At 41.5% G+C, this 27,916-nt stretch overlaps 2 protein-coding genes across 2 annotated transcripts; one reads left to right on the top strand and one right to left on the bottom strand.

The window, feature by feature from the left end:
* Nucleotides 1–14,433: 14,433 nt before the first annotated feature.
* On the top strand, nt 14,434–22,051 carry LOC131240319 (uncharacterized). The gene is made up of 7 exons (XM_058238447.1): nt 14,434–14,586; nt 14,694–15,033; nt 16,693–17,271; nt 17,410–17,466; nt 19,198–19,347; nt 20,745–20,878; nt 21,593–22,051. Exons 1-7 carry the CDS (start codon nt 14,514–14,516, stop codon nt 21,670–21,672), a joined length of 1,413 nt encoding a protein of 470 aa, XP_058094430.1. The 5' UTR covers nt 14,434–14,513; the 3' UTR covers nt 21,673–22,051.
* Nucleotides 21,793–23,643, bottom strand: LOC131240320 (chlorophyll a-b binding protein 6, chloroplastic). Its single transcript, XM_058238448.1, has 4 exons — nt 23,395–23,643; nt 23,196–23,298; nt 22,123–22,411; nt 21,793–22,017 (listed from the first exon to the last, which is right to left on the bottom strand). The coding sequence occupies exons 1-4, from the start codon at nt 23,586–23,588 to the stop codon at nt 21,866–21,868; spliced, it is 738 nt and encodes a 245-aa protein (XP_058094431.1). The 5' UTR covers nt 23,589–23,643; the 3' UTR covers nt 21,793–21,865.
* Between the last annotated feature and the right edge of the window lie 4,273 nt (nt 23,644–27,916).

The following is a 27,916-nucleotide window of genomic DNA, read 5'->3' as shown; positions in this document are numbered from 1 at the left end:
TACCGGTTATATGGCGACATTCACTAGTGATTCCTGGAAGATCACAAAAGGTGCGTTGGTGATATCTCGAGGGAAAAAAGAATGTACTTTATACGTGACTTTAGGATCGTATTGTTCACTCTCAGTCGCATCAACTGGAGTGAATAGGCAGTTATGGCATCAGAGGTTCGGACATATGAGTGAGAAAGGGATGAAAGTGCTATTGTCAAAAGGGAAGCTACCAGGGCTGAAGTCTATTGACTTGAAATTCTGTGAGGACTGCGTATATGGCAAGCAGAAGAGGGTAAGTTTCAAGAAGATGGGACGCACTCCAAAGACGCATCTGTTGGAGCTTGTACATACTGATGTGTGAGGACCAGCACAGGTATCATCTCTTAGTGGCTCACGTTATTTTGTTTCCTTTATTGATGATGCTAGTAGAAAATTGTGGGTCTATTTCTTAAAGCACAAATCTGATATATTTGACGTATTTAAGAAGTAGAAAGTTATAGTAGAAAATGAGACAGGTAGAACAGTAAAATGTCTCAGATTTGAAAATGGGGGAGAGTACTGTGATAAGAGATTTGAGGAGTATTGTGCAGCATATGGAATCAAACATTAGAAAACGATTCTAGGGACACCACAATAAAATGGTGTGGCTGAGCGCATTAACAGGACCATCCTTGAGTGCGCCAGGAGCATGAGGCTACATGCAGGGTTGCCCAAGACCTTTTGGGCAGATGCTGTGAATACTGCCGCATATCTCATCAATAGAAGTTCCTCAGCACCATTGGATGGTGGGCTACCAGAAGAAACATGGATTGGGAAAGAAGTGAACCTTGCACATCTCAAAGTGTTCGGTTGCACTACATATGTTCACATTGATGCAGAGCACAGAAACAAGCTGGATGCGAAGTCAAAGAGGTGTACGTTTATAGGCTACGAGCAGCATGATTTTGGCTACAGGTTTTGGGATACAAAAATAAGAAAATCATCAGAAGCAAGGACGTAGTCTTCAATGAAAAAGTGATGCATAAGGACAATATGTAGGAAAATAAGGCCGAGGAGAAAGAATTCATAGAGATGGAAGAGTTACAGGACACGGGTGTTACAGTGCCACAAGATGATCATGCACAGGAGCAATATGAGGCAGAGCCGTATACACCGATTGTGAGGAGGTCTACTCGGGAGAGGAGACCCACGGTCTGATACTCACCTTCCTTACATTATCTACTGCTGACAGATAATGGTGAACCAGAATGTTTTGAAGAGGCATTAAAGACAGATACACGGGTTAAGTGAGAGCAGGCCATGGATGAGGAGATGGACTCTCTTGAGTCCAATCGTACATGGGAGCTAGTCACCCTATCAATGGGTAAGAAAGTTCTTCATAACAAATGGGTTTACAGATTGAAGGAGGAGCACGATGTTTTGAAACGGTACAAGGCTAGACTGGTTGTGAAAGAGTTTCAATAAAAGGCAGGTATTGATTTCACTGAAATATTTTCACCTGTGGTGAAAATGTCTACGATTTGTATGGTCTTGAGTATAGTGGCTACAGAGAACTTACATCTAGAGCAGCTAAATGTTAAGACAGTCTTTCTTCATGGGGACCTTGAAGAAGAGATATATATGCATCAGCCGACAGGATACGTGGCACCAGGAAATGAGAACAAAGTGTGCAGATTGAAGAAGAGTCTATATGGCCTGAAGCAGGCCTCGAGGTAGTGGTACAAGAAATTCAACAGTTTCATGTCGAAAAACAGTTATAGGAGATGTCATGCAGACCATTATTGCTATTTGAAGAAGTTTGATACGTCATACATCATCCTTCTTCTGTACGTTGATGATATGCTTGTGACCGGTTCAAGCATAAAGGACATCTCAGATCTCAAAAGACAACTGTCTAGAGAATTTGCCATAAAGGATTTATGAGCTGCAAAACAAATCCTAGACATGAGGATAAAGCGTGACGGGAAAAACAAGAAACTGGTTTTGTCACAAGCAGAGTACATAACCAAGGTACTTGATCGATTCAATGTGGGAGGTGCTAAGCCGGTTAGCTGTAATGACCCGAAAAATTTCGTGCAAGACCCGAGTACTACCTCAAATTCTTTAGAAGTTAATGTGGGTTAATTAGCGTTAAACTTGATTACTTGTGAAATTAGCACCAATCACTTTAAATTTGATCTGCAAGACTCAAAACCTGTAGAATCGTTAGCGCTATGTTACCCTGAAATCTAGGATTCAACGTTAAATCCAGTTGCTCTCGGGAGTACTTGGAAACTTTGTATTAAACCTGGACCGCGCGTCGGAAGTCCGATAGCAATGATCTTAAACAATTATGATCACCTTGTTGGGCTTGACAATCACCTCAAAAATGAAGTCCAGATGATGTCCTGAATCGATTTGCTTGAGTCCGGAGTAAAGAGTGTGAGAAAGGTGAGAAATTAAATATGAAATTATGAAATCTGAGTCGTGTCGCTTGCGCGACGATTTTAAGCAATCTGACTGTTGGATTCTGACCCAAATTTACCCTCGGATCAGGGAAGATGGCCCAGGCATGTCATAGTGCCGGTGGACCTAATCGAGTTTCGGTGACCGTTAAATTGAGATTGGTCCGCCATGAGCGATCTGTAAATCCGATCGGTACAAAAACTCAACCTGACCTAGATCTATAGTCAGTGAGCTTAAATCCGGCCGCACTTGGAAAAGGGACCACCAGAAGCGCTCCGCTGGATCAAAATAGACTCGATTTGGTTATAACTTAAGTATACCTTGGCCATGGGGCTATTTTCATCAATTTTAGGCCTATATAAAGACCTTAAACCCTTACTCTCAAATTTCATACGAATTTTCTAAACCCTAGCTAAGAGAGAGAGAGAGGAAAAGAGAGAGAAAGTGAGAGAGAAGTTGGTGAATCATCTTGAGATTCTTCCCTGTTATTCTGCGTCCCTAAACCATCACTTCTGAATCGTTATTCCGGCGATTCTAAGTTCATTCTTGGGTAAGTCAATCAAATCCTAACCTGTTTTGGAGCTTAGAATAGTCAAAGTATTGATGTAGCTCTTTTATTCATGCCTTAGGTTATCTAGTCGCCGTTGACAAAGACTTATCGTCTGAATCTGATCTGTTGCGCACTTCCTGGTTTAATGTGTGGACTATATTCGTATAGGTTATGGTTTTCAAGGCTTTCAATGTCGGATAATGGTTTATTATTGTTGTGGGTGCAATTTCACATGCCAAATGCGACGTTTATATTGCGTTCCTGATATATATGAGCTATATTGAGATTTGTGTATTCCTTGTATATGTAGAAAGTATCGTATACGAATGAAATACGAACATGTGTTTGCCATGATTAATTGTCATGTATTCGTGCTAGTTGTATGTGTGTCAACTCCTTGGCGAAAGGAATTGTCCAAATGTGTGTTGTCACCGACATACGTCATGTATGTTGGAATATGTGGTCTAAGTGTTTGTAGAAATGTCTGAATGATCTAGTGTGTAATATATTACCCTATTTACGGGCGTTGAGAAGAGATTCTCAACTATCTTATCGATGTGTATGATTTCCTACATGCAATTTACATTCTTTATTGTTTAAATTCAGGCACTACTTATGTGTAAATCCATGTTAAGTTGATATTCATCAAATGTTCACATACTATATGATAGGAATTGTTGATCCATTACTGTTCTGAATTGCTGGTATGAATATCTATTATACTTGAATGTGTTTGGGGCTATGAAATAATTCAGGGAATCGGTAACAAACCTTGAGTTCGTGGCCGAGGTTGTTTTCGCCACGTAGGACATGTTTGACGAACCCGAGTCGTATTAGGGTTGACGGCAGTGGTTTTGCCACACGGAGTGTTTGCGTACTCTATGTCGTTCAACTCAACGTGCGTTCGTGCTAGTCGAGCTCGTCAAGTAATCCGATTGTCCCGGTGGATGTGCACCATGTATAGACGCTATTGTTTGAATCTAGGGTACCAAACTTACCAATGCAATCCCGTTAACCATTGTACCTTGATCCGCTAAGACTCATGAGCCGGGCATGGTGGTATGGGACACCGTGGTCGAGTTGTCGACCTACACTGGGGTGATGAGCCTCCCCGTAGTGACCAGTGAGCATACCAGACTCGTGAGCCGATTATGGTGGTATGAGACACTATATTCGTGCTGTCGGCCTACATTGATTGGTGACGAGCCCTTTGTAGTGACCTCGAGCATACCTTGATACTGCATTGAGGCGACGAGCCTTAGCGTAGTAACTAAGGTATGATAGGCATGCATTGATTGGTGACGAGCCCTTTGCAGCGACCTAAAAACATATGATCGTATGAGATTGTCTAGGACTGACGACCCTAGAATTGATGACTGTTTGGAAAATTGATATAAGGAAGCTACCTTAGCTTCCCAATCTTGCTGTATGAAAAGGACTAATAACAACTTGGTAATCATGTTCATGCACCGCATTGTATGTGCTTTGGCGTCGTGGGCACTGCGGGAGGTTGTCATGCGTACCGTAAGATGAAGACGCTGAGGGAGTGCAGGCGAGAGCATGCATCATTTCTACATACATCCTTGCATTAACAAGAGTAATTAGGACGTGTTTGATTGTATTGCCTTATCATTACTGCTTGATTGATTTGATAACATGTTAACTCTTATTGTATAGTTCCACTGAGTTGATCACTCACTCCCACATTCTGGGACAGTGTTTCAACACCAACCAGACTTTGTCTTAGATGCAGATGATGATGTGACCCCCGAGGCAGAGCAGGAGTACGAGGATGACGAGGATGCGTTTTCTTTTATGCAGTTCTCAGGCGGGTTCATGTGAGCCGTGTCCTGATCTACGGGGATTCTGGGTTTTCTTTGTAATAGATGATTTCATTTTGATACTTATATTTTGAAAACAAACACTTGTAATTATGACCTGGTAGAGCATACATATCTCAGGGACTTACATACATATACATATATATTTCTTTAAGTCTTCCGCTTGCGTCTTTCATTTATCCCTGGATTATGTTTGCAGTTTGGCTTAATCTACTCCATGTTTTATGCACTCATACAGACAACATACATCCATCATTGCATATGTTGCATAAGTGATGTTTTGAAACTCGGGAGCTGAGTAATGCTCGACCCCCGAATTTCAGGGCGTTACATTAGCACTCCATTAGCCAACCACTTCAAGCTATCTAAGGAGCAAGGTGCAAAGACGCAGGAGGAATGAGACTACATGGCTAAAGTCCCATACGCGTCAGCTATTAGGAGTCTCATGTATGCTATGGTGAGCACGAGGCCAGACATTGCTCAAGCAGTGGGAGTTGTTAGCAGGTTCATGAATAACCCCGGGAAGGAACATTGGGAAGCTGTGAAGTGGATTCTTAGATATCTGGTAGGTACTAAGGATGTAGGGTTGTGCTATGGTGGATCATAAATTAAGCTACAAGGCTATGTGGATTCAGATTTGGCAGGAGACATCGACAGCAGAAAAAGCACTACAGGTTATGTCTTTACTCTAGGTAGTGCTGCAGTCAGTTGAGTCTCTCAGTTACAGAAAATAATATCTATCAGTACGATAGAAGCAGAATATGTTGCGGCTACAGAAACGTGTAAGGAGATGGTGTGGATGCAATGTTTCATGAAAGAGTTGGGTAAGAAGCAAGCAGATTGCAAGATATACAGTGACAGTCAGAGTGCAATGCACTTGGCTAAGAATTCAGCCTTTCATTCAAGGACCAAGCATATTGCCATCAGATATCACTTCATTCCTTCGTTACTGGAAGATGGATCGATTGCTCTGGAGAAGATTCATACAAGTGAGAATCCTGCGGATATGCTGACCAAGGCGGTCACACGGAAGAAGCTGAAGTTCTGTTCAGCTTTGATTGGTCTTCAGGCTTAAAGACAGGGAGGTGATGCACTCCGGATGAAGAAGACGAAGGTTTAAGGCGATGTGTCTCCAAGTGGGAGATTGTTAAGATGTGGAGCCACATCTGGGACCGTCCTCGACCGGTCGTGAGCCATGCTCGACCGGTCGTAGGGTCCGGCTCGACTCAAAGTCCAGCGAGCACTGTTTTTTATCCCGAGGTGTTCGACTGATCGTGGCCCATTCACGACCGGTCGTGGGGTCCTCTCGACCGGTCGTGCAGACTGTACGACCAGTCGAGGTTACACAGATTCGTTTCGCGATTTTACATGGATTTCGTGTCGTAAGTCCTTTCGCAACTGGGATGCGGAAATGAGAGTTTCTAAAACTATAAACAGGGGTTCCTAGGATTTTTTATAGAAAGAAAAAAACAAAGAAAAATTATTTTAAGGTGTGGGCAAAGGGTTTTCTATGTGCTTCCAAGGGAGAGGTTAGTATATTGCTTTGTAATCTTCGTTCTTCATAGTGAAAGTTTGCATTCGTGGTTTTTTAACTTAGTTTGGGGTTTTTCTACATATATCTTGTCTTGTGGTTTGTTTTGAATGCTTTGATCTATTTCTAGTTTATATTTCTTCATGTTTATCATTTGTGGGTGAGGCCTGAGATTGGATCTAGGCTCATTACGTTGTTGGCATGCTGCTTAACACAAGCCTCATTTGCCAGAAGGAATTTTTCAAGTTCCAAATTGCTTTATAGCAAAGCTCACTATACAGTTTAATTGTGAAACCTGAAACAAAATAAATTAATCTCGTAAGCCCAAAAGGAATAATATAGAGACTCTTATTACCTAGCTCTTAATTTTCCACATTGGACATGACATCCCATACAATTCTTTAAAAAAAAGAAAAAAGAAAAAAGAAAGAGGAGTAAAGAAGGCCAAGCTTAATGTTGTTAATTTTAGTATATGAGAGCATCCAAGAATGGTTATGCCTTTGCTTTGGAGTTATAAGTGTCAAAAACTGCTTGGGGTCATAGTGAAAGGAGGTCGAAAATTTTCAGGTAGCCAAAATATGGGTTGGAGCGATCATGGCAATTGTCGGCCTGAAAAGAAATAGAACACAGGTTCTAAACACTTCAAAGATTTGTTTCAGGGTGATATCTTTGAGGAGGAAGGAACTATTTAAAAATGCAATTATTCCTCTCCCTCTAGATGTGCCAATCAAAAGCTAGGAAACAAAGTCTACTCAAGAAATTAGTGACTGGGTTAATGGAGCAGTCTACCAAGTGTCTAATAACATGAGTAATGGTGAGAAATGGAATATAAAAATAGAAAGCTTGAAATGAATCCTTTCCAAGACTCATAAAGTATATGGACATTAAAAGAAAAGATGGTTGACTATCTCTAAGAAATAAGGTGAAAAAAGACATTAACTATCATTAATAATATTAAGGGCATGTTTGTTAAATATGATATCCGAATTCTGAATGTGAAATATGAATCTAAAGTTTAAATATGAAGTCGGAAAACTAATAATGAATCTAGAATAACTAGTTTGTTAACTAACGTCTGAAATATTTGAAATATGTTAATTTCACATATTTACCCATATGAAACAATCATGATTGAATCCCTACCATTAAAACTTCATGGATTCCATGGGAATGTTTATTTGCCATCCAACCTGTTGATATGTTAGGTGGGGCCCACTATGATGTTAGTGAGAAATCCACCCGTCCATCCATTTTGCGAGCTCATTTTAGGACATGTGACCAAATATGAGGTGAATCCAAAACTCAAGTGGACCACATGAGAGGGAAAATTGGAAAAAGAAATGTCTACCGTTGAAACCTTCCTTGGCTCTACATTGATGCTTATATGCCATCCAAATCATTTATAACGTCATGAACATTGGGATGAGGTGAAAAAAATAAAATACTTGAGCTGATGCAAAACTTTTGTGGCCATACTAATGTTTCAACGGTGGTCATTGAATCTCTACTATTTCCTCCTGTGTGGCCCACTTGAGTTTTGGATCCACTTCATTTTTTGTATCATAGTCTAAAATGAGCTCACAAAACTATGAATGGGGTGAGTTTTGCAAAAACATCATGGTGGACCCCACAGTCAAGGGTCCCACCCACCTCGGTGGTTCCCGGGTCGCACCTAATCCGCTCACCCAGGTCCGAACGTGGATTTCCTGCCAAAGACTTTAGCAGTAAGTTCTGACGCTAGAAACCTAAGTGGGGCCTAACATGATTTTTGTTAGAATTCCACCCTGTCTATCCATTTTATAAAATCATTTTAGCGTATGGGGCTAAAAATTAGCTGGATCCAATACTCAAATGGGTTGAAAACGTGAGGATTGAACATCTATGGTTGAAATATTCTTGGGGCCATAGAAGTTTTGAATCGGGCTAGTATTTGTGGTTTTAGTTCATATTCGTAGGAATGACGTTATGAACGGTATTGATGGCATGAAAACATCATTGTCACATCACTGTCGACCCTAGGGAGGTTTCAACGGTAGGGATCTTCCTACCCACCTTTTCCTTTAATGCGGCCCACTCGAGTCTTGTATCCTGGTCAATTTTGGTATCAAGTCCTAAAATGAGCTCAAAGGCTCGACACTGATTCTCAGTGTCCCCAAATTTGGCAAGATTGTCGTACCACCCTAGAAAAGATTACCTAGATACGGACATTCAAGGGCTTTGTGAGGCCTACTATGATATATATGTTTTATCCACACTGTTCATCCATTTTTTTTATATCATTTTAGAAAATAAGATAAAACCAAGGCCGATATAAGGCTTAAGTGGGCCACACTACAAGGAACAATGGAAATTGGGTATACCATTAAAACCTTCTTGGGGCCACAGAAGGCTCTGATCAAGCTGATTTTTGTTTTTTCCCCTCATTCAGGTTTGTGTGATCTTACGAAGATGTTAGATGGCAAATAACTTCACGGTGGACCTCAAAAAGCTTTTAATGGTAGTTGTTCCATTCCCACTACTTTCTATGGTGTGGTTGACTTGAACTTTTGATGTGCATATATTTTTGCGATCATGCTTTATAACGATATAAAAAAATTGACGGACAGTGTGGATGTAACACATAAATCATGGTGGGCCCAAAATAGTATCATACGTTAAAAGTTAGGTTGTTTATCACGTAAACAAGAAAATCCGGGCAATAAGATTTTTTATTTTTTTATTTTTTTATTTTTTTAAAAGCTTTTCTGAGCACCTTCTAAATTCACGATTAAGTTAGACCTCATTCACTGAAAAAGATGCATAAGATGATGGAGAGTTTTCCTTCGGCGTTAACAAACACCGCTACTTACATATCCAGCACTTTCGACATTCCTTATTAAGTGAAGAATTTGGTCCTTATCCTTTTGAGGAAAATCATCCAGGTGATGATTGAGTGCTTAGGAAAACCAAGGTGGACCATTCATGATGATAGGCCTACCTTGGCCTTATCTTGAATGTGAACCTTCCATTGGGTGGAGCCTACCTTTAATTTGGACCATCCACCTTGCAAGGCCCACCATCGATGTGGTCTATCCATCATATAAGGCCTACTTTTAATGTGGACCGTCCATCATATCAGACATTAAATGTGGATTATCCATTGTATGGGGTCCACTAATGTGGACAGTCCAACATGAAAGTCTCAACTTTAAAGCGGGTCATCCAATATACGGGGCCCACCTTAGGCGTGGGTCATTCATCATTAGGAGATCGACTGTCTATTACGTGGGATCCACTTTGATGTGGGTCACCCATCATGTGGGGCCCACCTCTAATGTTGATTGTCCACGTAGTGCCCACCTTTAAAAGATTTTCGCTTATCTAAAAAAAAGAAGAAAAAAGGGCCAAACTCTTATGCATCGATCTGCTCAGCTGAACTTAATTTCTGCTCATTCCACGTGTGTATGTTTGGTAAACCAAAACTGTAGCTTATATAAATTACATTTTCAACATCACGTGGATATGGATTTTCCATAATTCGGACCCACCTTTTGATGTGGTGCCACATCACGTGGGGTTCACTTTTAATATCCACCTTCCATCATGTGGAGCCAACTTTTAATATTCATTGTGTTGAGTCTGTATTAGCCCTATCTTCAAGGCCACCCGTTCATCATGTGGAGCATTGCGTAGGACATACCTTTGGTGTGATCTATCCATCATGCCAGGCCCACCTTGGATGTAGGCGGTCCATCATATCAAACATTTAATATGGATTGTCCATCATGCGGTCCCACTTTCGATGTAGACCATCCATCATGCAAGGCCCAACTTTAAAGTGAATCATGCAATGTCCAACTTTGATGTGGGCCATTCTTTATTAGAGCCGACCATTGTCCATCATGTAGGGCCCACCTTCAATGTCCACCACAATTATGTGGAGCCAACCTTTGATGTGGGCTGTCCATTGTGTGAGCCCCATCTTCGATGTATGCGGTCCATCGTGTAGAGCCACCTTTGATGTAGATCGTCCAATCCATGGGACCAAGGTTGTCCATAACGTGGAGCCCACTTTCGATCCCTCTAGGATGAGGAATATTTTAACTGTTGTGGGCTGGTATGGGCCTAAATTCAGGCCCATCTTATAAAAGGGCCCACTCCCAGCACGGCTCAGCCATTGCACGCGTGTAATAATTGCCTGGAGAAGTGGAAGTAGATTGAAGAGTCGGGTAAAACGTGACAATGTGGCACACCTGTGCGGGATTCCAGCCGTTTACATCAGCCAGGGACCACCTCGAATATGCCCTGGAATGGTCCGCTCATCAGGTGGGACATACGTCTACGAAAAATATGGATGGCATCAGGTTGCCATCCCACCATATCTGGCCTTCTAGGATCCATACTCGTTCAGGCAGCCAAACGGCCATCTGATCTGCTGAGATCTCCATTCGCGGTATCCAAGCCGTTGAAATGGGAGGCACCAGCTAGGAGCCGTAGGATCTAGAATCAGATCTGGATGACAACCACCGTTGTTTTCAGGCACTCGAAGAAGTGGAACAGCTTTAAGCGACAGGATGCGAGTCTACCTGCGCCTTAGGATAGGGCGTACGCAGATTTCCTACAAAAGCCTTCCGCAGGAAGTTCCTGCACTGGAAACCTACGTGGGGCTCACAGTGATGTTTTTAAGAAATCCACCCCGTCCATCCGTTTTTTGAGATCATTTTAGGACATGAGATCAAATTTTAGAAGGATCCAAGGCTCAAGTGAGCCGCACGAAAGGAAAAGGTGGGTAGGTAAATTCCTACCGTTGAAACCTCCCTGGGGTCTACAGTGATGTTTACATCCCATCAATACCGTTCATAACATCATTCCTGATGAACTGAAAAATCAAATATTACCTGATTCAAAACTTCTGTGGCCCCACGAATATTTCAACTGTGGACGTTCAATCCTCATGTTTTCGGCCCACTTGAGTATCGATCCTGATATTTTTGTGTAATCACCTAAAATGATCTCAAAAAATGGATGAATGGGGTGGATTTCTTGAAAAAATCACGGTGGACCCCACATAGGCTCCCAGTGTAGGAACTTCCTGCGAATGCAGGAAATCCGAGTCTGGATATAGTTAGCCTTTTGATACTCTGGAGATTATGGTAGTTTCATACACATTCACACAGAAATTGTACATGTGAAATTCAATTAAATAAAATTCAACCATACGAAAAGTGGCCCACTATAAATAGGGGTAACCCCAAAATAAAATTAATTCGAAAATTTTAAAAAACTGATTGAACCAGTGCTGTTCTTTATTTTTAGTGTGAACCGTCAATCCCAATCCGCCAGTTACTGCATCTTTTCACTGACATTTTCAGTTTCTAACCCATCTAAAGCGGATCCTCGGATGTGAACGGTTTGATTTGAATTAACCGTGCGACACGTGTACAACATCTAAGTGAATGAGTTATCAATGCTTCTCTAAAACCAAGATCTGGTCAATGGGGACAAACGGCACCTCGGCGTGTGCTGAAGGAAATATTTTTTTTTACAACTCCTCGTTGACATCTACACCTGCCTTGGTTGATAGATGCACCCTTTTCTTCTACTTCTGCGTGCCAAAATTAATAAAGATAGGGTCTATCTATCAATAAGGAGGGTGTGCATGTTTAGCCTCTTGGGTGCGACCCTGACCGTAGGGCCCACCTCAATGTATTAATTGTTTATCCACACCGTACATTAGTTTTTAAAGATTATTTTAATGCATATTACCAAAAATTAAAAATAAAAAAAATTTCAGGTAGACCACACCAGATGAAACAGTGGTCATTGAATTGCCATCATTAAAAACTTCCTACGGTCCAACGTAATTATTTTTGACCATCCAACCTGTTGATAAAGTCAAAAAAATCTGAACGAAAGGAAAAAAAATAAATATAAGATTGATCCAAAATGTTTATGGCTCACAAAATGTTTTTAATGGTCAATAAACACGCTTTCCTGTGGTGTGATCCATCTTAAAGTTAAATCTCTTTCATTTTTGGGACCATGCACTTAAATAAGATGAAAAAATCGATGGACGGAGTGGATATATAATGAATACCTTTACGTGGACCCTAAGGTTAGGGTCGTACCCACATCGCTGGTTCAGGGGTAGCAGCCAAGTCGCACTCGGGAAGGAGCACCTTTGCTATCATATACCTCTTCCTTTTGTTGAGAACGCTTTGGTTCGTTGCGATGAGCCCGTATTGGTTCATCCCATCTCACCCTTGTCTTCATTCTGCCCTTGACAAGGACGGCCTGAATTACGACCAGACCCGTCTATGGAATCTGGGCCATATAACTCCCAAATGGGCCTCCATCTGGGCTTTATCTCGGACGGGCTTCAAATGGAATTTAACGTAAGTCCAAGGGGCAGTGATTCACGATGAATGCAGCCTAATGGGCCTGATGGATTTGGGTAATGGGCCTCGGATGGTCCATCGATAGCCTTACGCTGAGTTACGCACGAAGCATTACTTGTGGATGCGGGTTGCGTCCAACCCCGCCTGGATTGATTCAGTCCAGGCAGGGACTCTGTGGAGCCCAATGTGATTTTTTTTTTTTGTTTTATCCAGGCCGTCCATCCATTTTTCCAGATCTCTTTAGGATGTAAAACAAAAAATGAGGCAGATCTAACGCTCAAGTTTACCACACCACAGGAAGTAACGGCGATAGTGATAGCGATGCCCACCGTTGAAACCTTCCTAGGGTCCACCGTCATGTCTATTTGCCATCCAACTTGTTAATAAGGTCATACCAACTTGAATGAAGGGAAAACACATATGTCAGCTTGATCCAAAATATCTGTGGTCCCCAAGAAGTTTTTAACGGTCGGTGTTCAATTCCCACTGTGTGGTCCACTTGAGTCTTGGTTCTACCTCAGTTTTGGGATCATATCCTAAAATGATCTGGAAAAATGGATGAAAGGCGTTGATAAAACCCATACATTACGATAGGGCCTACAGAAGACTCAATCCACTTCCATTCCTCATATGCATTTCATGAAATCGAGACCTATCCTATTGTAGGGATGGCGTGATTTAAAATAGCTTTAATGGGATGGCTTTTGCCTTTCACTTTTCACCGTTGATCTCAAGGTTTGATATCGAAAATCCAGGATTTGCCAGTCGGACTTCTCTACCGTCTCCGATCATCGTAGATCCCATCAGATGGAAAATTCATTTGCGACGAACCAAGATGCGATCATCTCATGGTACCTGAGACAGTATCCACTGAAACTTTAAAAATACCCTACTCATAATAATCATTTGAGAATGACAGGTCCTCCACCCGAGTCGTTGCACAGCATACTCGGGTTTTCATTTCTGTCGAGTGGTTGCCATTGCTCAGTAATCAAGACCACTGATCTAACTATCCATCAAATATCATATACGTAAGACAATCCAACGGTCTGGATTAATTAAAAATAGACCCCAACTATTAGAATCGAGAACACGTGTATATTATCCAAAAATGATCGCCACGCATCATATAGTTCATTTCATTTGAAAGCTATACTTCTCCCTCTAACGGACGCAGGGAGAGAAGGAGAGAGGCACTGGAATCATTTACAACAGTTGCTTTACGCAGCGCGTAAGACACACAAGATCTGTGGGTCCCACAATATTATATATGTAAATCGACTCCGTCCATCAGGTGAAAAACATTATTTAAAATTCAAATAAAAAATATCAGAGAAATAAATATTCCCATAAACTACACCAATGGGAACAATGTAAAATTTCTCCTAAAACCTGTAAGTTTAAGCGGTGTGGCTGGTTTGAGTTTTTAACCTTTCTAATTTTTATGTAGTCACTTCATCCTGATGTTTTAAACCTGATTAACGGGTTTGATGAAATATCCATAACATGGTGTCCCCACAGGCAAGGTTGGCATTTCATCCCCACTGTTTCCTGTAGTGTGGCCCACCTGAGATTTTGATAAATATGATTTTCTTTAAAATCATTCCTGTAACGTAGAATGGAACCTGATAAACGGAGTAGATCTTACATATTTAACATGATGGGCCCCATAGAGATTGGGTGCTTCAAGCATAGCGTAAAACAGGTTTTGTAGAGGTTTCCAGTCCGAGAGAGAAGTGAAAACTCGTCTTCCTTTCATTTCTCTCACATTTTCCCAGATGCAGATCGTAACGGCTTTCTCTCTCCTCTTCCTCCTCTCATTCATCTCTCTCTTCCATTCCACGATCCAAGGTACGTGTAATCCAAATCCGTGCAGTAGAATTTTAAAAACCCATATGGATTTTCTCAACACTATTCAATTTCCTACTTCCAATATCTATAGTTTTTCTGTTTTACAGATCTTGGGCCAGCTCCTGCACCCGTTACAGGAGCAGATGTCGTGCCGGTTTCCGCTCCTGCTCTGTTTTCTTCTCCAGCTCCGGTCTTGTCCCGCTCCGCCGCACCATCACCACACTGGGAGGAAAACCCACTTCCGGAAGTCCAGAGATCGCCCGCTTCAGCGCCGGAAGGAGTAGAAGGAGAAGCCACAGGCAAAACTCCTCAGACGGCTCCACCTCCACAACCACCACTGGAAGAGGATTCAGAGACTGTTAGATGGTGTGTGGTGAGGGACGAGTTCGTGGATTGCCAGAATTACATCAGCCTTCTCAAGCCGACCGCCGGTTATGTTTGGAAATGGTAAGGTTGCTTGACTCGGCGAGTCGACTCAGTGAGTCACCTGGGCCCGTGTTGTTTTTGTTGTACTTGTTGGAATTGTTTGAAAATGATTGGTGAACAATTCAGATTCAACACGCCAAGATGGGTTGAATGGGGATGAAGAAAATTGGACTACTCTTGGTAGAAAGTAGCTCTTAGAGTCAGATCCTGACTCGGCGTGTTGACTCTATTGCTTCACTGTCTGCTGTATTTGCTCTCTCTCTCTCTCTCTCTCTCTCTCTCTCTCTCTCTCTCTCTCTCTTTTCATGACCGATGCGGAGTTCTGATATGGGTGACTTCAATTCCCTTGAGTCTGAGGCTCTGGTGATTATTTCCTTTGACTCGAGTCTTGACAGTGTGTTGAAATCAGATACTCTCATTGTTGGAGATGTGAATTTCACTGCTTGAATTCACTTGGGTGGCTGTAGTACAGTGACAATTCATTGATAATATTCTCACTGTTCTTCGTAATTTTACCTGGCAGTTGATCACTTTTCTCGGTGGGACAATTCTGTACAATCCTATTCTGAATAATCGATCTCGCCATATTTGAGAGAGGTTTGCTTGAATGCATCCCAATGTATTGCAATAAGATGAGTTGGGTTTCTAGCTGTTGGATTTGGGTTTTTTTTTTCTTTCAATGGCCCGAACAGTTTATTTGATGGGGATGCCCAAGAAAAGGCTCTTGGATTGAATATTTCAACCATTTGATTATACAACGGTTTACAATGGTTATGGTGATCATTCATATTCAAAACAAAAGAGTCAAATTATCAAAGGGTTGAAATAATCCAATCGAGACCTTTTACTCATTTATTTTCCACCATACAAGGTGACACTCATCATATGAATGGTTTGGATCATTGGAAGATAAGAAGTAACGTATTGCAATACTTCAGGAAGTATTCGAGCTTACCTCTCTAAAATGGGTTGGTTCATTATTTTGTTTTCTGGTAACAAATGAGTCCTGCTGTGTAGTTGTGTATTGATAAATGCATTCTTCTCTGCACTGTGTGATTTTAGGCCCCAAATCCCATTTTTCCGTCACTAATAACCCAGTTCTGATTTTAGAATTTAGGCAAGTTTTGCTTGATAATGGGTTAGAACAGATCTAAAAATGACCATTTCAGTAGCTTGTACTGAGGACCCAGTCGTCATTTTAAATTTATGTGGAAGTCACATGAAAACGGGCTAGAAGGGACCTATAAATGGCTGTTGTAGCGGCTCATACTCTGTGTAATTTCAGTACTCTGATGTGCTCAAATTTCTTCATCTTGTTGGACTGATCATGTTTGGACCAAAAGATTCCATGTGAACTTGTATATGAACTCATGCACTTGCAGGCAGTTACAACACTTTTCTCTGTTTTTTACCTTTGGCATAATCAAGCTTTTCTTTTGTCATGATTATCTGTAAAATATTTATGGTTCTGTGCCATCGCTAGTCAATTGCAGTTCTCGAAATGCTAATAATTTCATTTGCTGGCTAGTCGGTCATTAACTATGGAGAAGGGTTAGCCACACTATGGTCATTTAATCTTTACTGAATTGAATTATTGTGAATGGATTCAGTTGAACACACAAACATGTGAAAGAGATCTTGATTTCTTTCCCTTTTTCCTTTCTTGCACTCTCCGTGTAGTGTTCAGCAGCAAACAACTGAAGCATGTTTGAATTCAATAAAGAATGGGGAAGCAGATTTAATAAACTTGGATGCAGGACTAGCATACATTGCGTTTTTGAATTACTCCATGAAAGCAATTGCAAATGAGGTTTACTGCAACCATGCTGAGAACTATAACTCTGTCGCTGTTGTCAACCGGAAAGCTTGTGAAGAGAATGGAGAAATCAGCTTGAAGGATTTCAAGGGACGCAGGTCTTGCCATGGAGGTTACTCAACAGCAACGGGATGGAATTATCCTGTCAACCATCTCAAACAGTTTGCTGAGTCCAATCAATCGAAAGACTATGAGATTGTTTCTGATTTCTTCTCGGCAGTCTGTGCTCCATCAGAATTTGAAGGAATGGGGGAATGTGGTGGGTGTGGAAATGAGAATGGTTCGTGTTCCTCAACTTTGTACTATGGTCATTCGGGGGCGTTCCGGTGCCTGGTTGAAGAGTTGGGAGATATTGCATTCGTCAAGGAAGACACTCCATTGCTTTACTCTATGGAAGGCCCATATAATAAGACATGGTCGATAAAAGCGATAAAAGAATTCATGTAGGTGTTCGGATCCATTTCCTATATAATTTGAAATCTGTTTGGGTTTTTCCTTTTCTATTGTCAGTTTCTAACACAAGAAAGAAAATCAATAATGATTTTTCATTCTTTTATAATTTTTTGCTTATCGTTTTGAAGGTATCTATGTCCACAAGGGGGTTGCAGAGAAATCAACGGTTATCCTGGGTCCTGCATGTAAGTTCTGATTACTGGATGCTAGAAACTTTCAAGTCTTTTAAACTAGCTTAATATTTCTATGGTATTATTTCAGCAAGTTAATTAAATTTAGCTGTGGTCGAACTCAGTAGTTAGCATACGTTGGGTGTTCCCGCTTTTGGTGGCATATGGATGTGTTCTGCCCAAATAAACTCTCAGATAGTAACCGCACAGAGACATTATTGTGTTGCAACCCTTATGTAAATGGGTCAGCCTACCATCCAAATAGAGTTGTAGGAGAGGTGACTTGTGTTGCACTAGAGAACTCAAGAGCTTACAACTACTGAGGTTTCTAAGGTTGGTTACAGATGAGGCACCCTCCTATAGGGTCAGGAACCTCTAGCTAGTTTACACGAATGGCTATGACAAAGCTGTATGGAGATCATCCAATGGCCAAGAACACTCTAGAACTTCTATAGATTATTCTACACAACCCTTTCTACAGAAATCTACTAGAGAACTCTAAGAACTTCTAGATATCTCCACACTACTCTACATGCTTCTACCATTCTCTAGAATTCTCTACAATCTTATACTATGTAAAAGTGAATAGAGCCAAAATTGGCGAAGTCCCTGATTTATTAGACCCCTGCAAATGCCCAGTCCGTACATCTGGTCATTTCAAAGACATCAAATTTTTTAAAAGCTCAGCTTTAAAAGATAAATTTTGGAATTAAAAGAAACTAGTTGAAAGCAATTACCTACCTGGAGTCTGAAAATATACTTCTTCTAAGAGTTCATCCACATATCGATGATTCACATCATTTACATTATTTTAGTGTTTTTTTTTTTTTTCTTGTTGCAAGTTCATTTTATCAAGAGAAGTTTTAGAGTATGAAGAGAGTTTGGGTTGCAATTAATGGATGGGTGTGAATGATGCTCTTTGTTGAACTAAGAAGTATACAGAGTTGCAAGAAGGAACTGATGACTCAAAGGAGTACATTTGGAACTTCCTCACTCCCAATGCCAACAGGACCCATTAGCATGAAAACACAAGTGAGGTAATTTTGGGACCTTCCTGTACATACCTTATTTGCAACTTCCACAAGAACAAGCAGAAAAATGGAAACCTGGTTATGCGGATTCTGTTTACTATGCCAACACAAATGCAAATTGCACTTTGTAGGCTTGGAAGTCCTGCTTACTATGCCAACACAAATGCAAATTGCACTTTGTAGGCTTGGAAGTCCTGCTAACCACTATTCGGCATTACATCCAAACACTAGCTAATTTAAATGATGAACCATAGTAAGGAATAAACATACTAAAGTTACACTTTCGATGTCCATGGAGCATGGACAGGGACTGACACAACAGCTGCTAACTTATCCAACGCCCATTCTTTCGAAGAAACTTCCTAACTCAACAAATAGCAAACTACTAAGAATGTAAGTCTTTAAACAGGTCTTTTGTATAATTATTTCTTTAGTTTCTTCATTTTCATTTTAATTGAGCTCTAGATAAATCTCGACCTTGTAGATAAATGACTTCTAAGTGCAGTCACATGACTGAAGGAAAAAAAAAAAAACCTGGTCAGTCGTGATTATTAATCATATCCCATGTATGGCCAACACCTGACACATGGGGGATTGACCCACCATCACATGAATTGATGGGATTTTGCTAGACAGGCAACTGCACCTAGCCCTCTTCTATGGCTTTCAGAATTTTCTATATTGCTATCTGAGAGTATTGTTTCTTTGTTATCAGATTGGGAACTGTTCCTGCAAATGTAATAATGGCACGCAATTCTATCTCAAGTAGAAAGCTGTCCGTAGTGCTGCAGACATTGCTCAATGCAACCTGGGCCAGTGCTCTTTACACTGGGAAAAATGCCAACAGTCACGTACTTAGTTCAAGGTAATTCTTCAGTCTATGTTGAGTAAGGATTTTCCGTTTTCACTTTGGCTTTGCGTTAGTACAGAAAGAGCATATAGTTTTAGAAAAAAATTGTCTTGCATTCTGCCCAATTTTTATATTAGTGCGGAAAGAGCAGGTGGTTTCTCTTGGAATAGTGTTCTGATAATCCAAGATGCATTGATTTAAGAGAAGTTGTAGGGTGCTAGGCCTCAGCAACTGTGGGGTTTGCTGGGGGACATGATCGCATGCATGTGGGCCTAGGTTTGTGATCAGGAGTCTAAATCATCGATCTGGAGGGCCTCAACTTTGATGATGGATGCCCCAATTTCTCCCGGTTGGAAGAGATCTTAACGCTTCCATCTTCAGTATATTTGTACTATGGATAAGTGCTGTATTGTTATTTTTTATGTCTCAACTGTCTATTTGTAGGAGAAAGATCAAACATTAGGATATTCCAACATGGGAGGTTATTGAGCCATCCCTCATACATGGTGGGCCAATCAGATCAGCAGTCCAGATCATCGAACCATGGGCCCACATGCACAGGGTCCTGCACCTCAGTAAGCTAATCCATATTCAGAAACTGCCAAGTTGCTCATTTAAACATTTCCATACATAGAATGCTATTTCTTTGGCATGTACAAACTATCAGAGGTAAACAACTACAGTCGAAAGCATCTTTGATGGGAATCAAGCACATAGCTTAATCGAATGTGTGTACAAAGTCACACCGTGTAGTGGATCTGATCCAGTTTGTCGACCAAAAAACACCATCACCTTTGATCTTCTGAAAGAAAAATCACAAGTAATGATACCAAATCAATGATTGTTGGGTTGAATGAATTTCATTGAGATGGTAACTCTAGGCTCAAGACTGCACATGGACGCCAATCTGGACCATCCAAAACGTAGGCCCTGCTATAGATAGGGATGCAACTTGGGTTGGGTAAACCCTAACTTGATTGGTCCAACGCAAAGTTTGGGTGAGGTTGGGTTGGGCTTGACTTGAAAATCTTCAACTCAAACCTGGTTGGCTTTGGCTTGGTTTGAGGCCTCAAGCAACTGAATCAATCCAAACCTGACTTTATGGTATCCAAATGAGATATGACTGTCATACATGATATAAACATAAAATTATGGTCTGCATGGAAAATAAGGTTCATGATTGGAACCGTCCATGCTATAGATTCTTATTTATGATTCGTTACGTCTTTGGAATAGTCTCTTTGAACATTAGTAGGGTTCTTTGTCTTTTCTTTTAATCTATTTCTTCTTCTTCTTTTTCTTTAGTAAAGCTAACATTTCATTATGCAGCAAAAAATTGCAAGGAGCATTTTCTTCTCTAAGTGACTTGTGGCTTAGGTATTATACATTTAAATGATGTGATTTTTGTGCAGCACTCAGGGATTATCTGTAGTGAAACAGCTCACAAGGGCATACCTTGGGGTATCAGCTTCCATTTCTCAAACCATACAAGAACTCAATGTCAAAAAGGTTCAAGCCACTCCATCCACACTAAATACAGTTCCAGGTATGCAGGTGTTTCCCTTCTTTCTTTTAGAATGATGAATGTGGTGGCATTGAGAACATCCAGTACTAAAGATATGAAATTACAAAATAAAACAACCATGATTTTTATCATTGAAAACACAGAATCAGTTATTCAAATATAATGTGAAGTTGGATTAAAGATAGAAAATCTTAGTGGGTTTCTCTGTGTCAGATTTCCAAAAATTGGACTGGGCTTTTAGATGCTCAATTGATTTAAGACTTCCTTTGGATGCTCAATTGATTTGAATTGAAATAATGGATTCAATGAAGTGGAAACAATGCAAGTACTAAGCATAATGAGGGGACACCTACTAGCAGCTCAGATTATTTAAACTCCAATTTGAAATGCATTGAATTTCAATTAGTGGCTTGGTCATCTTCATGAATTAAAATGAACCCACTTCCATTGTCACTTCCTTTATGTTTTTGTTGAATTATTTCAATTCATTCCAATTGAGCTTCTACAAATCACAAAAACTTTTGAAGAGTCTCCCATAGTCTAGCCGCAACTCATGAGAAAGGTGTGGAATCATACTTGGACTGTCAGTTTTAGAAAAATTCATAGTTGATTTGATTGAAACTTCTATTTTAGAAGTTTATGGAAGTTTATAACTTAAGAACATGCTTTTCACTGTCAGTTTTTGAAAAATTGATAGTTGATTCAATTGAAACTTCTATTTTTTTTTTTTAACAGATGTATCTTTTGCCACATTTCCTCATGTTCAACATCGATGGATGCTTGCTACGCTCTCAATCCTACTTGGACTTTTGTAAGTGAGAACAGGAAAATTTTACGGCTTTACCATTATGAGAAATGTAAGGAAGTTTTCCATGCTGCTTTGTATTTGGGGAAAGAGGGATTTAGGAGATCTGATACAAACTTACACAGCTGAGAGATGCAATTCTTACTTCATACGGATGAATACATGGAGTTTACAGTGGCATTTGGCTAAAATTCAGATACTCATCAAGGCGAAATGGATCTTGGGATCAGAACATCGCCGATGTTGTTGTGCCACGGATCGGCCAAGTGGGTCGCCAGATTTTCCAGTGGGCCCGTTCCGGGATAAGCCGATTGCTGGACGCAGAATCCCACAAAGGCCAACAAGGCAAGCCGGCCTGAAAAAAAAAAAAAAAAACAAACAACCAAACATTAATTGGGTGAGCAAACTGAGCTTGTGAGATTTACAGTATTCTGATAAGGATCAAGTAGAGAGTAAAAACCATTTTTGATCTCCTTGATCTTGTATTCCTTGAACTTTTCGGGATCCTTGGAGTATCCCAAGGGGTCGAAGGCCCCGCCTGGGTACTTCTTCTTCTCAGTGTCTTTCTCCATGCTACGCTGGTGCTCCACAAAGGCAATGGAGATAAATTCGATGACAAGGATGGTTGGGAGGGTGCCCCACGGGACTGGGTTGCCTAGGTAGGTTGCCTGCCCGCCTGGTATTGCAGCCCACTCTTGTGCCTTCACCCAGTTGCCCAAGCCCAATGCCTCTGGCACCAAGATCCCTGGCTGCAAAGTACACCACCATCAACACATCTCTCATTCTTTCAGACAAATTAATACGCATGGATTGATACGTACATGCATACACATACACCTTCTTACAAGTATTTGATAAAATCGTTGCCTTGAAAAAAAAAGAAAAGAGTGTGACTACTGATAGAACTCTTCATGAAAGGTTTAAAAGCTGGCCCAAAAGGGAACTGGTATAATTTCTAGCCCTTGATTTCAAACAGGTATGACTACCACTTGGTAATTCATATGCAACAATGGTCTTCCATCGCAGCCATTGATTTTAAACAGGTAGAAGAAAAACTACAACTTTTTTTTTTTTAATATAATGACAGGGTGTCTCCGGAGACTATAGTTAATCACCTGCTAACCACGTGCATCGAGTAAATCATAGTGAGGGGACTCGAAAAATTAAGATTCTGTCATCTGTTTTGTTAGAAATTCTCAAATGGAATACGCTGTTCAAATTCCCAATAGTGAAATTCCCACAACAGCTTCATATACTCAAGACCATAAGGCCCGAAGGCTTCACCCCAAACCCACCAAGGTCTGGGTCTCAAACCATGGTTTTCAGACCTGGCGACTCATCCTGACTCGTTTGGGTCCGAGTCGACTCGGACGAGTCTCTAACTCGTCTGGATCCTCAATCCAATCTTGGGCTTGTGGGTGGGCCTGGTCCTGAATTTTAGACCCGAATTTCATGCCTGTAAATAAACAGACGAGCTCAAGCTGCCAAGCATACACCGAAAAATGCATAGATGGACAGATAGAAGGAACTTACAACAGCAAGCATTGCCCATCGGCAGTGAATGAGTTCAGACTCCTTGAATCTCTCCAGGTTCTCCGGGACCTCGCCGAGGCGAAGAGGATCGAACCCGAAGTCACTGAAGACAGATGAAAGAAATAGAAAAACAAAAATCAGAACATGGGTTCATCGTCCCATACTGAATTATGCAAAATCCTACTGTTATTTCCATTACCCAGGAGCTGAACCGTCGAGATAAGGCGGTCGTGGCTGGCCTGGCATCCATTCAGCTGACATGGCCCACCGAGATGAGGCATTGGAGAAAGAATTCGGGAGAGCGATCGCGTTGGTGAATTGGGACTTCGACGATGAAAGGAGAGAAGGGACGACCGACGCCACTCCGCAGCTCCGCAACGCGCTCGACGCCATCTCTGTCTTCTCTCTCTGTTGCTATTACGCGCCTGTGAAGGAGGGAAGGTTAGTGAGAGTGGGAGGTGGTTGGGGTGAGTATAAGCAGAGGAGATGTGGCTGATAGGCGAATCCAAAGGGAGATTCTTATTGGCTGTTGGGCGCCTTACTTTGATTTTACTGGGCCACGTGTAAGCACGTAATCTGTGGGTGGGTCCACGTGGAATGGGATATGGGTGTTGGGATTTTGTGGCTGAGGTGCAGCTCAGTGGTAAGAAAATCTGGGACGGGGATTGCGTCCTACTCCTACCACCGCCCGTCTCCAGCTGGGAACGGGCGGGAGCTTTGAGTGGCCACTGTGATGTATGGGTCTTATCTCCACCGTCCATCCATTTTTTTCATATCATTTTAGGATATAAACAAAAAATGAGGCAGATCCAAGAAATATGTGGACTACATAATGGGGATTAAACTCTTACCGTTGAAAACTTTTTGGGGGCCACGGAAGTGTTAGATGGAGCTGATATTTGTTTTTTCTCTTAATCCAGGACTATGTAATTTTATGAATAGGTTGGATGGCAAATAAACATCACGGTGGGCTCAACGGTGAGAATCATTATCACCACTGCTTCCTGTGGACCTGGATCTGTCTAAATTTTGGTTCTATCTTATACAATGAAGCGGAAAAATGGATGAATGGTGTGGATAAAACCAGTACATCACGGTGGCCACTCAAAGCTCCTGCCCTGGGTTGGTTGTCATGGGCTGGTCTTGGTTTAGTGAATCCTAACCGTCCATCTGTTGCTGCTACTGTGGATGGCACACGGTATTTGAAGAAAAGTACACGCTGAGTAATAGTAGCCGTCCAAATAATGGGCTTTTCCCTTTTAGGTTGTGGGCATTGGTCGGATTTTTGTTTCGCCGTCCATTTAAAGGGATCAGAATAGGTGCGGTCCGGTACGGTCGTGAATGTGGGGCCCAACTTATGTATTTATAGTATATCCAGACCATCTGTTTTTCCAGATCATTTTAGGACATGAGACCAAAAATGAAGTAGATCTAAATCTCAGGTGGACCACTGTTTGGTGATTGACAATTAGAAACTTCTTGTGGGCCACAAAAAGTTTTGGATGATATTTGTTTTAATGGTGAGTGCTCATTGACCACTGTTTCCTGTGGCGTGGTCCACTTGAGATATGTATCTGCTTCATTTTTGGGTTCGTACCCTAAAATGAGCAGGCAAAACGGATGGACGGCGTAGATATACCACATATACATCAAGGTGGGCCCCACGATCAGGGCCTGTTGGGTGAGGACGGGGCCGCACCTAATCGGAGGTGGGCCTCACCTGATCGGCTCCCCCATTTGATGGTAACGAATCAGATGGCCCGTCTTGTTTTGAGAAATTATGAGTGAATTCGATGGAGTTACATTTAAATTTTGTAAATGCACTGGCCTCACACGTGTAAGAGAGGCATACGTGTGTAAGATCCAGTCCACTCATTAAGAGATCCCCACAAGGTAAATTCCATATCTAAAAGACCACATCCACATGATCATCAGATGGGCTATACTTGTAACAAAATAAATGAACTTTTTTAAGAGAAAGTGACAACTGGTTTGAATTCTTTGTACACGTGTAGGCCACCTCATGGTCATATTTGGGTGATTTCATATGCATTTAATCTACACAGCACGATCTGGTCCGATCACGTGTGACTTGTTTACACGTGCGAGTAATCAGCGATTTTAATATGCAAAAAGCTTTGATACTCTGGGAGTGTGTGATGGATGATGCGCAGCCAATTAGAAATTACTTACCAAACTCCAAGGAATGCTTATTTGACTATCTTACTATTGTTTTGGCGAACATTTATTGTACGGTTAAAAATGAGCAGCCAGTGGTCCCATTTCAACAAACACGTCTCTTGATTGCTCAACCAATCTGATTCTACGGCTGTTGACTTAAGACAGTGGGTTCCACCATTTAGACGATTTAGTTGAGTTTGCGTGTGCCACGTATACAATTTCTAAGTGCCTGAGTATCGAGCTTCATATGCTGACAGAGTATCAAATGACCCCATCCACATCGGCAAATGTCTAGTTTGCTCGGGCAGAAGATTCCAGAGGCATGGGCCCCATGGTTGGGAAATCCATACCATTGATTTGAAATCTTCCACCTGGTCCACAGGAATTTCAGGTTGGAAAATCCCAATCTTTTGATCGTTGGATTATCGTAGTATCATCCGAAAACTGTGAACCATTGATTTATTTCTACTTGTTCCATCCATTACGTTCACACCATTGATGTGGAGGAGTCTTCCTGTACGGATGACTTTGAAGTAGAGGTGGGAGTCTAGTCGTGACCGAGTTTGGGCTGACTCGGGTTTTGAAATAGGCCTTTTTAAAAAAAAAATTATTTTTGGGTTAGTTTGTTAATATACAACCATGTCAGTACACACACTTTATGTTAGCCACCCCCTGCTAGGGACCTCAAGTGTTGAAACGAGGTATCTCCACTTAGTCTGCCAGCTGAGTTATGGATTTGAGTGTGGTTTCGAAGTATGCCTGACCTAAACTCAACCTAAAATGGTACCGAGTCCACTATTCCCAACTAGATCTGAGTCTAGGTCTGGCCTGAACTAATTCGGATTGAGTCCGACTCGGTCAAAAGTATCAAGTTAGGTCGAGTTGGCACCGAATCGGATCAGAGATGAGGGGCCAGGGAGGGATTGGGGAGAGAGCTAGCGAAAGCGAGGGGGGAGGATGGTGGTGGTGGTGGGTGGCTGCTGAGCTTGGAAGAGGAGAGCGGGAAGGAGCGGAGAGGAGAGAAAGAGGACGATGAGGGGAGGGGGGATGGTGGTGTGTGGTTGCCAAGCTTGGAAGAGGAGGAGGATGAGGGAGGGAGAGAAAGAGTTTGTGATCGGCTTGGAATTGGGATCAAGTGCAACGGTTAAGGTTAGAGATACTTAGAAATTAGGATATATATACACACACACACTCAAATCCGAGTCAAGTATGACTGGATCAAGTTTCAGGTTGAGTTGAATCGAGTTACTAGGTAACTCAAACTTGACTCGGTTTGAGTTCGGAATGGGCAAAGCCTACTCGGTTCAAATTGACTCACTCATTTGATTCGGATTGAGTCAAGTCAGGCCTAAACGAGTCCGACGAGTTGAGTCGAGTCGTCTGTGCCCAGCTCTACTTTGAAGTAACCCTTCATGTATGGTGGGGCCCACCAAAGAAAAGGTTTCGATCACCAAGACATGGTTGTGGTACAACATATTATAGGACCTTCTTGGCACACATGGCAAGATCTCAGCCATTCATCAGATGGGAACCGCTGTGGACATGCCCTGACAGAAAAATGAAGCGGTTGTCCCCCCTACTCATCTTGTGGGCATCTGGCTTGCATGCTTGGCCATTATCGGGTCCAATCAAGAAGATATGCATAGTATCCACAGGATAATTAATCGGATATCAGTTTGTACAAGTGGGGTCCATGTTTCAGTGATCTAGGCGGTTGTCTGATCGTAACCAGTGTAAATCCAAAATATCCTAGACTGAAACATCATAAACATCCTATTTGGCCTCTTTTCAGTTGATCCAGTGGGGACCGTTGTGGCATTTCCCATTTTAACCGTCTATTTACTGGCCACGAGTTTAATAGTTATGGTTGTCCAAAGTGATATTTTGATCTTGGACAATCCATGGTGGGTTCCATTTGACCAACGGTTTGGATCGGTTGAGAACCATATAAGTGACAGGTGGAATTTTGCACAATACCTTCTCACTTCTCGGTAGAATGGATTAGGAAATGACAAGATGAGAAGACTCATCAAATAGATGGTGTAGATGAATGAACCATGTGGGCCTGTTTGGGAGCGTGGTTTTGAAACCCCATCCCCGAAATCCTCGTGTTGTGTGCGGCACCCTAGATTGAGTATCAACTTTAATTCAATAGTAGCTAAAGGTTTGAATTTAATTACTAAATCAACTTTAATATATCTAATTAGTGAACTTGTGTAATTTTTGACACAATGGTTGTAATAAGCCTGCTGAAATATATACTTGCCAAAAAAAATGATAAATTCCAAGTCTTGAATGGGCCATAAGCACAAGATCACGTCCGAGCGGCTGACCAATGATTTTTAACTATTGATTTACATGAACAACGTTTGGACAGTGCTGATCATCATATTAAAGTATTTATAGTGATGCGATTGATAATATAATTATTTTAGGATATCATTAGTGGGCCATGTGTCTAATAGATTAACAGTCTAATGACACACATGTTATACATGCAACTATGGGAATGATTTCAGATGTAATCTAAGGTCTTACCT

Source organism: Magnolia sinica, chromosome 3, assembly GCF_029962835.1.
Source record: "Magnolia sinica isolate HGM2019 chromosome 3, MsV1, whole genome shotgun sequence".
Classification (NCBI taxonomy): Eukaryota; Viridiplantae; Streptophyta; class Magnoliopsida; order Magnoliales; family Magnoliaceae; genus Magnolia; species Magnolia sinica.
Note: the sequence above shows the minus strand (reverse complement) of the source record. Positions and strands in the feature narration are given on the sequence as shown.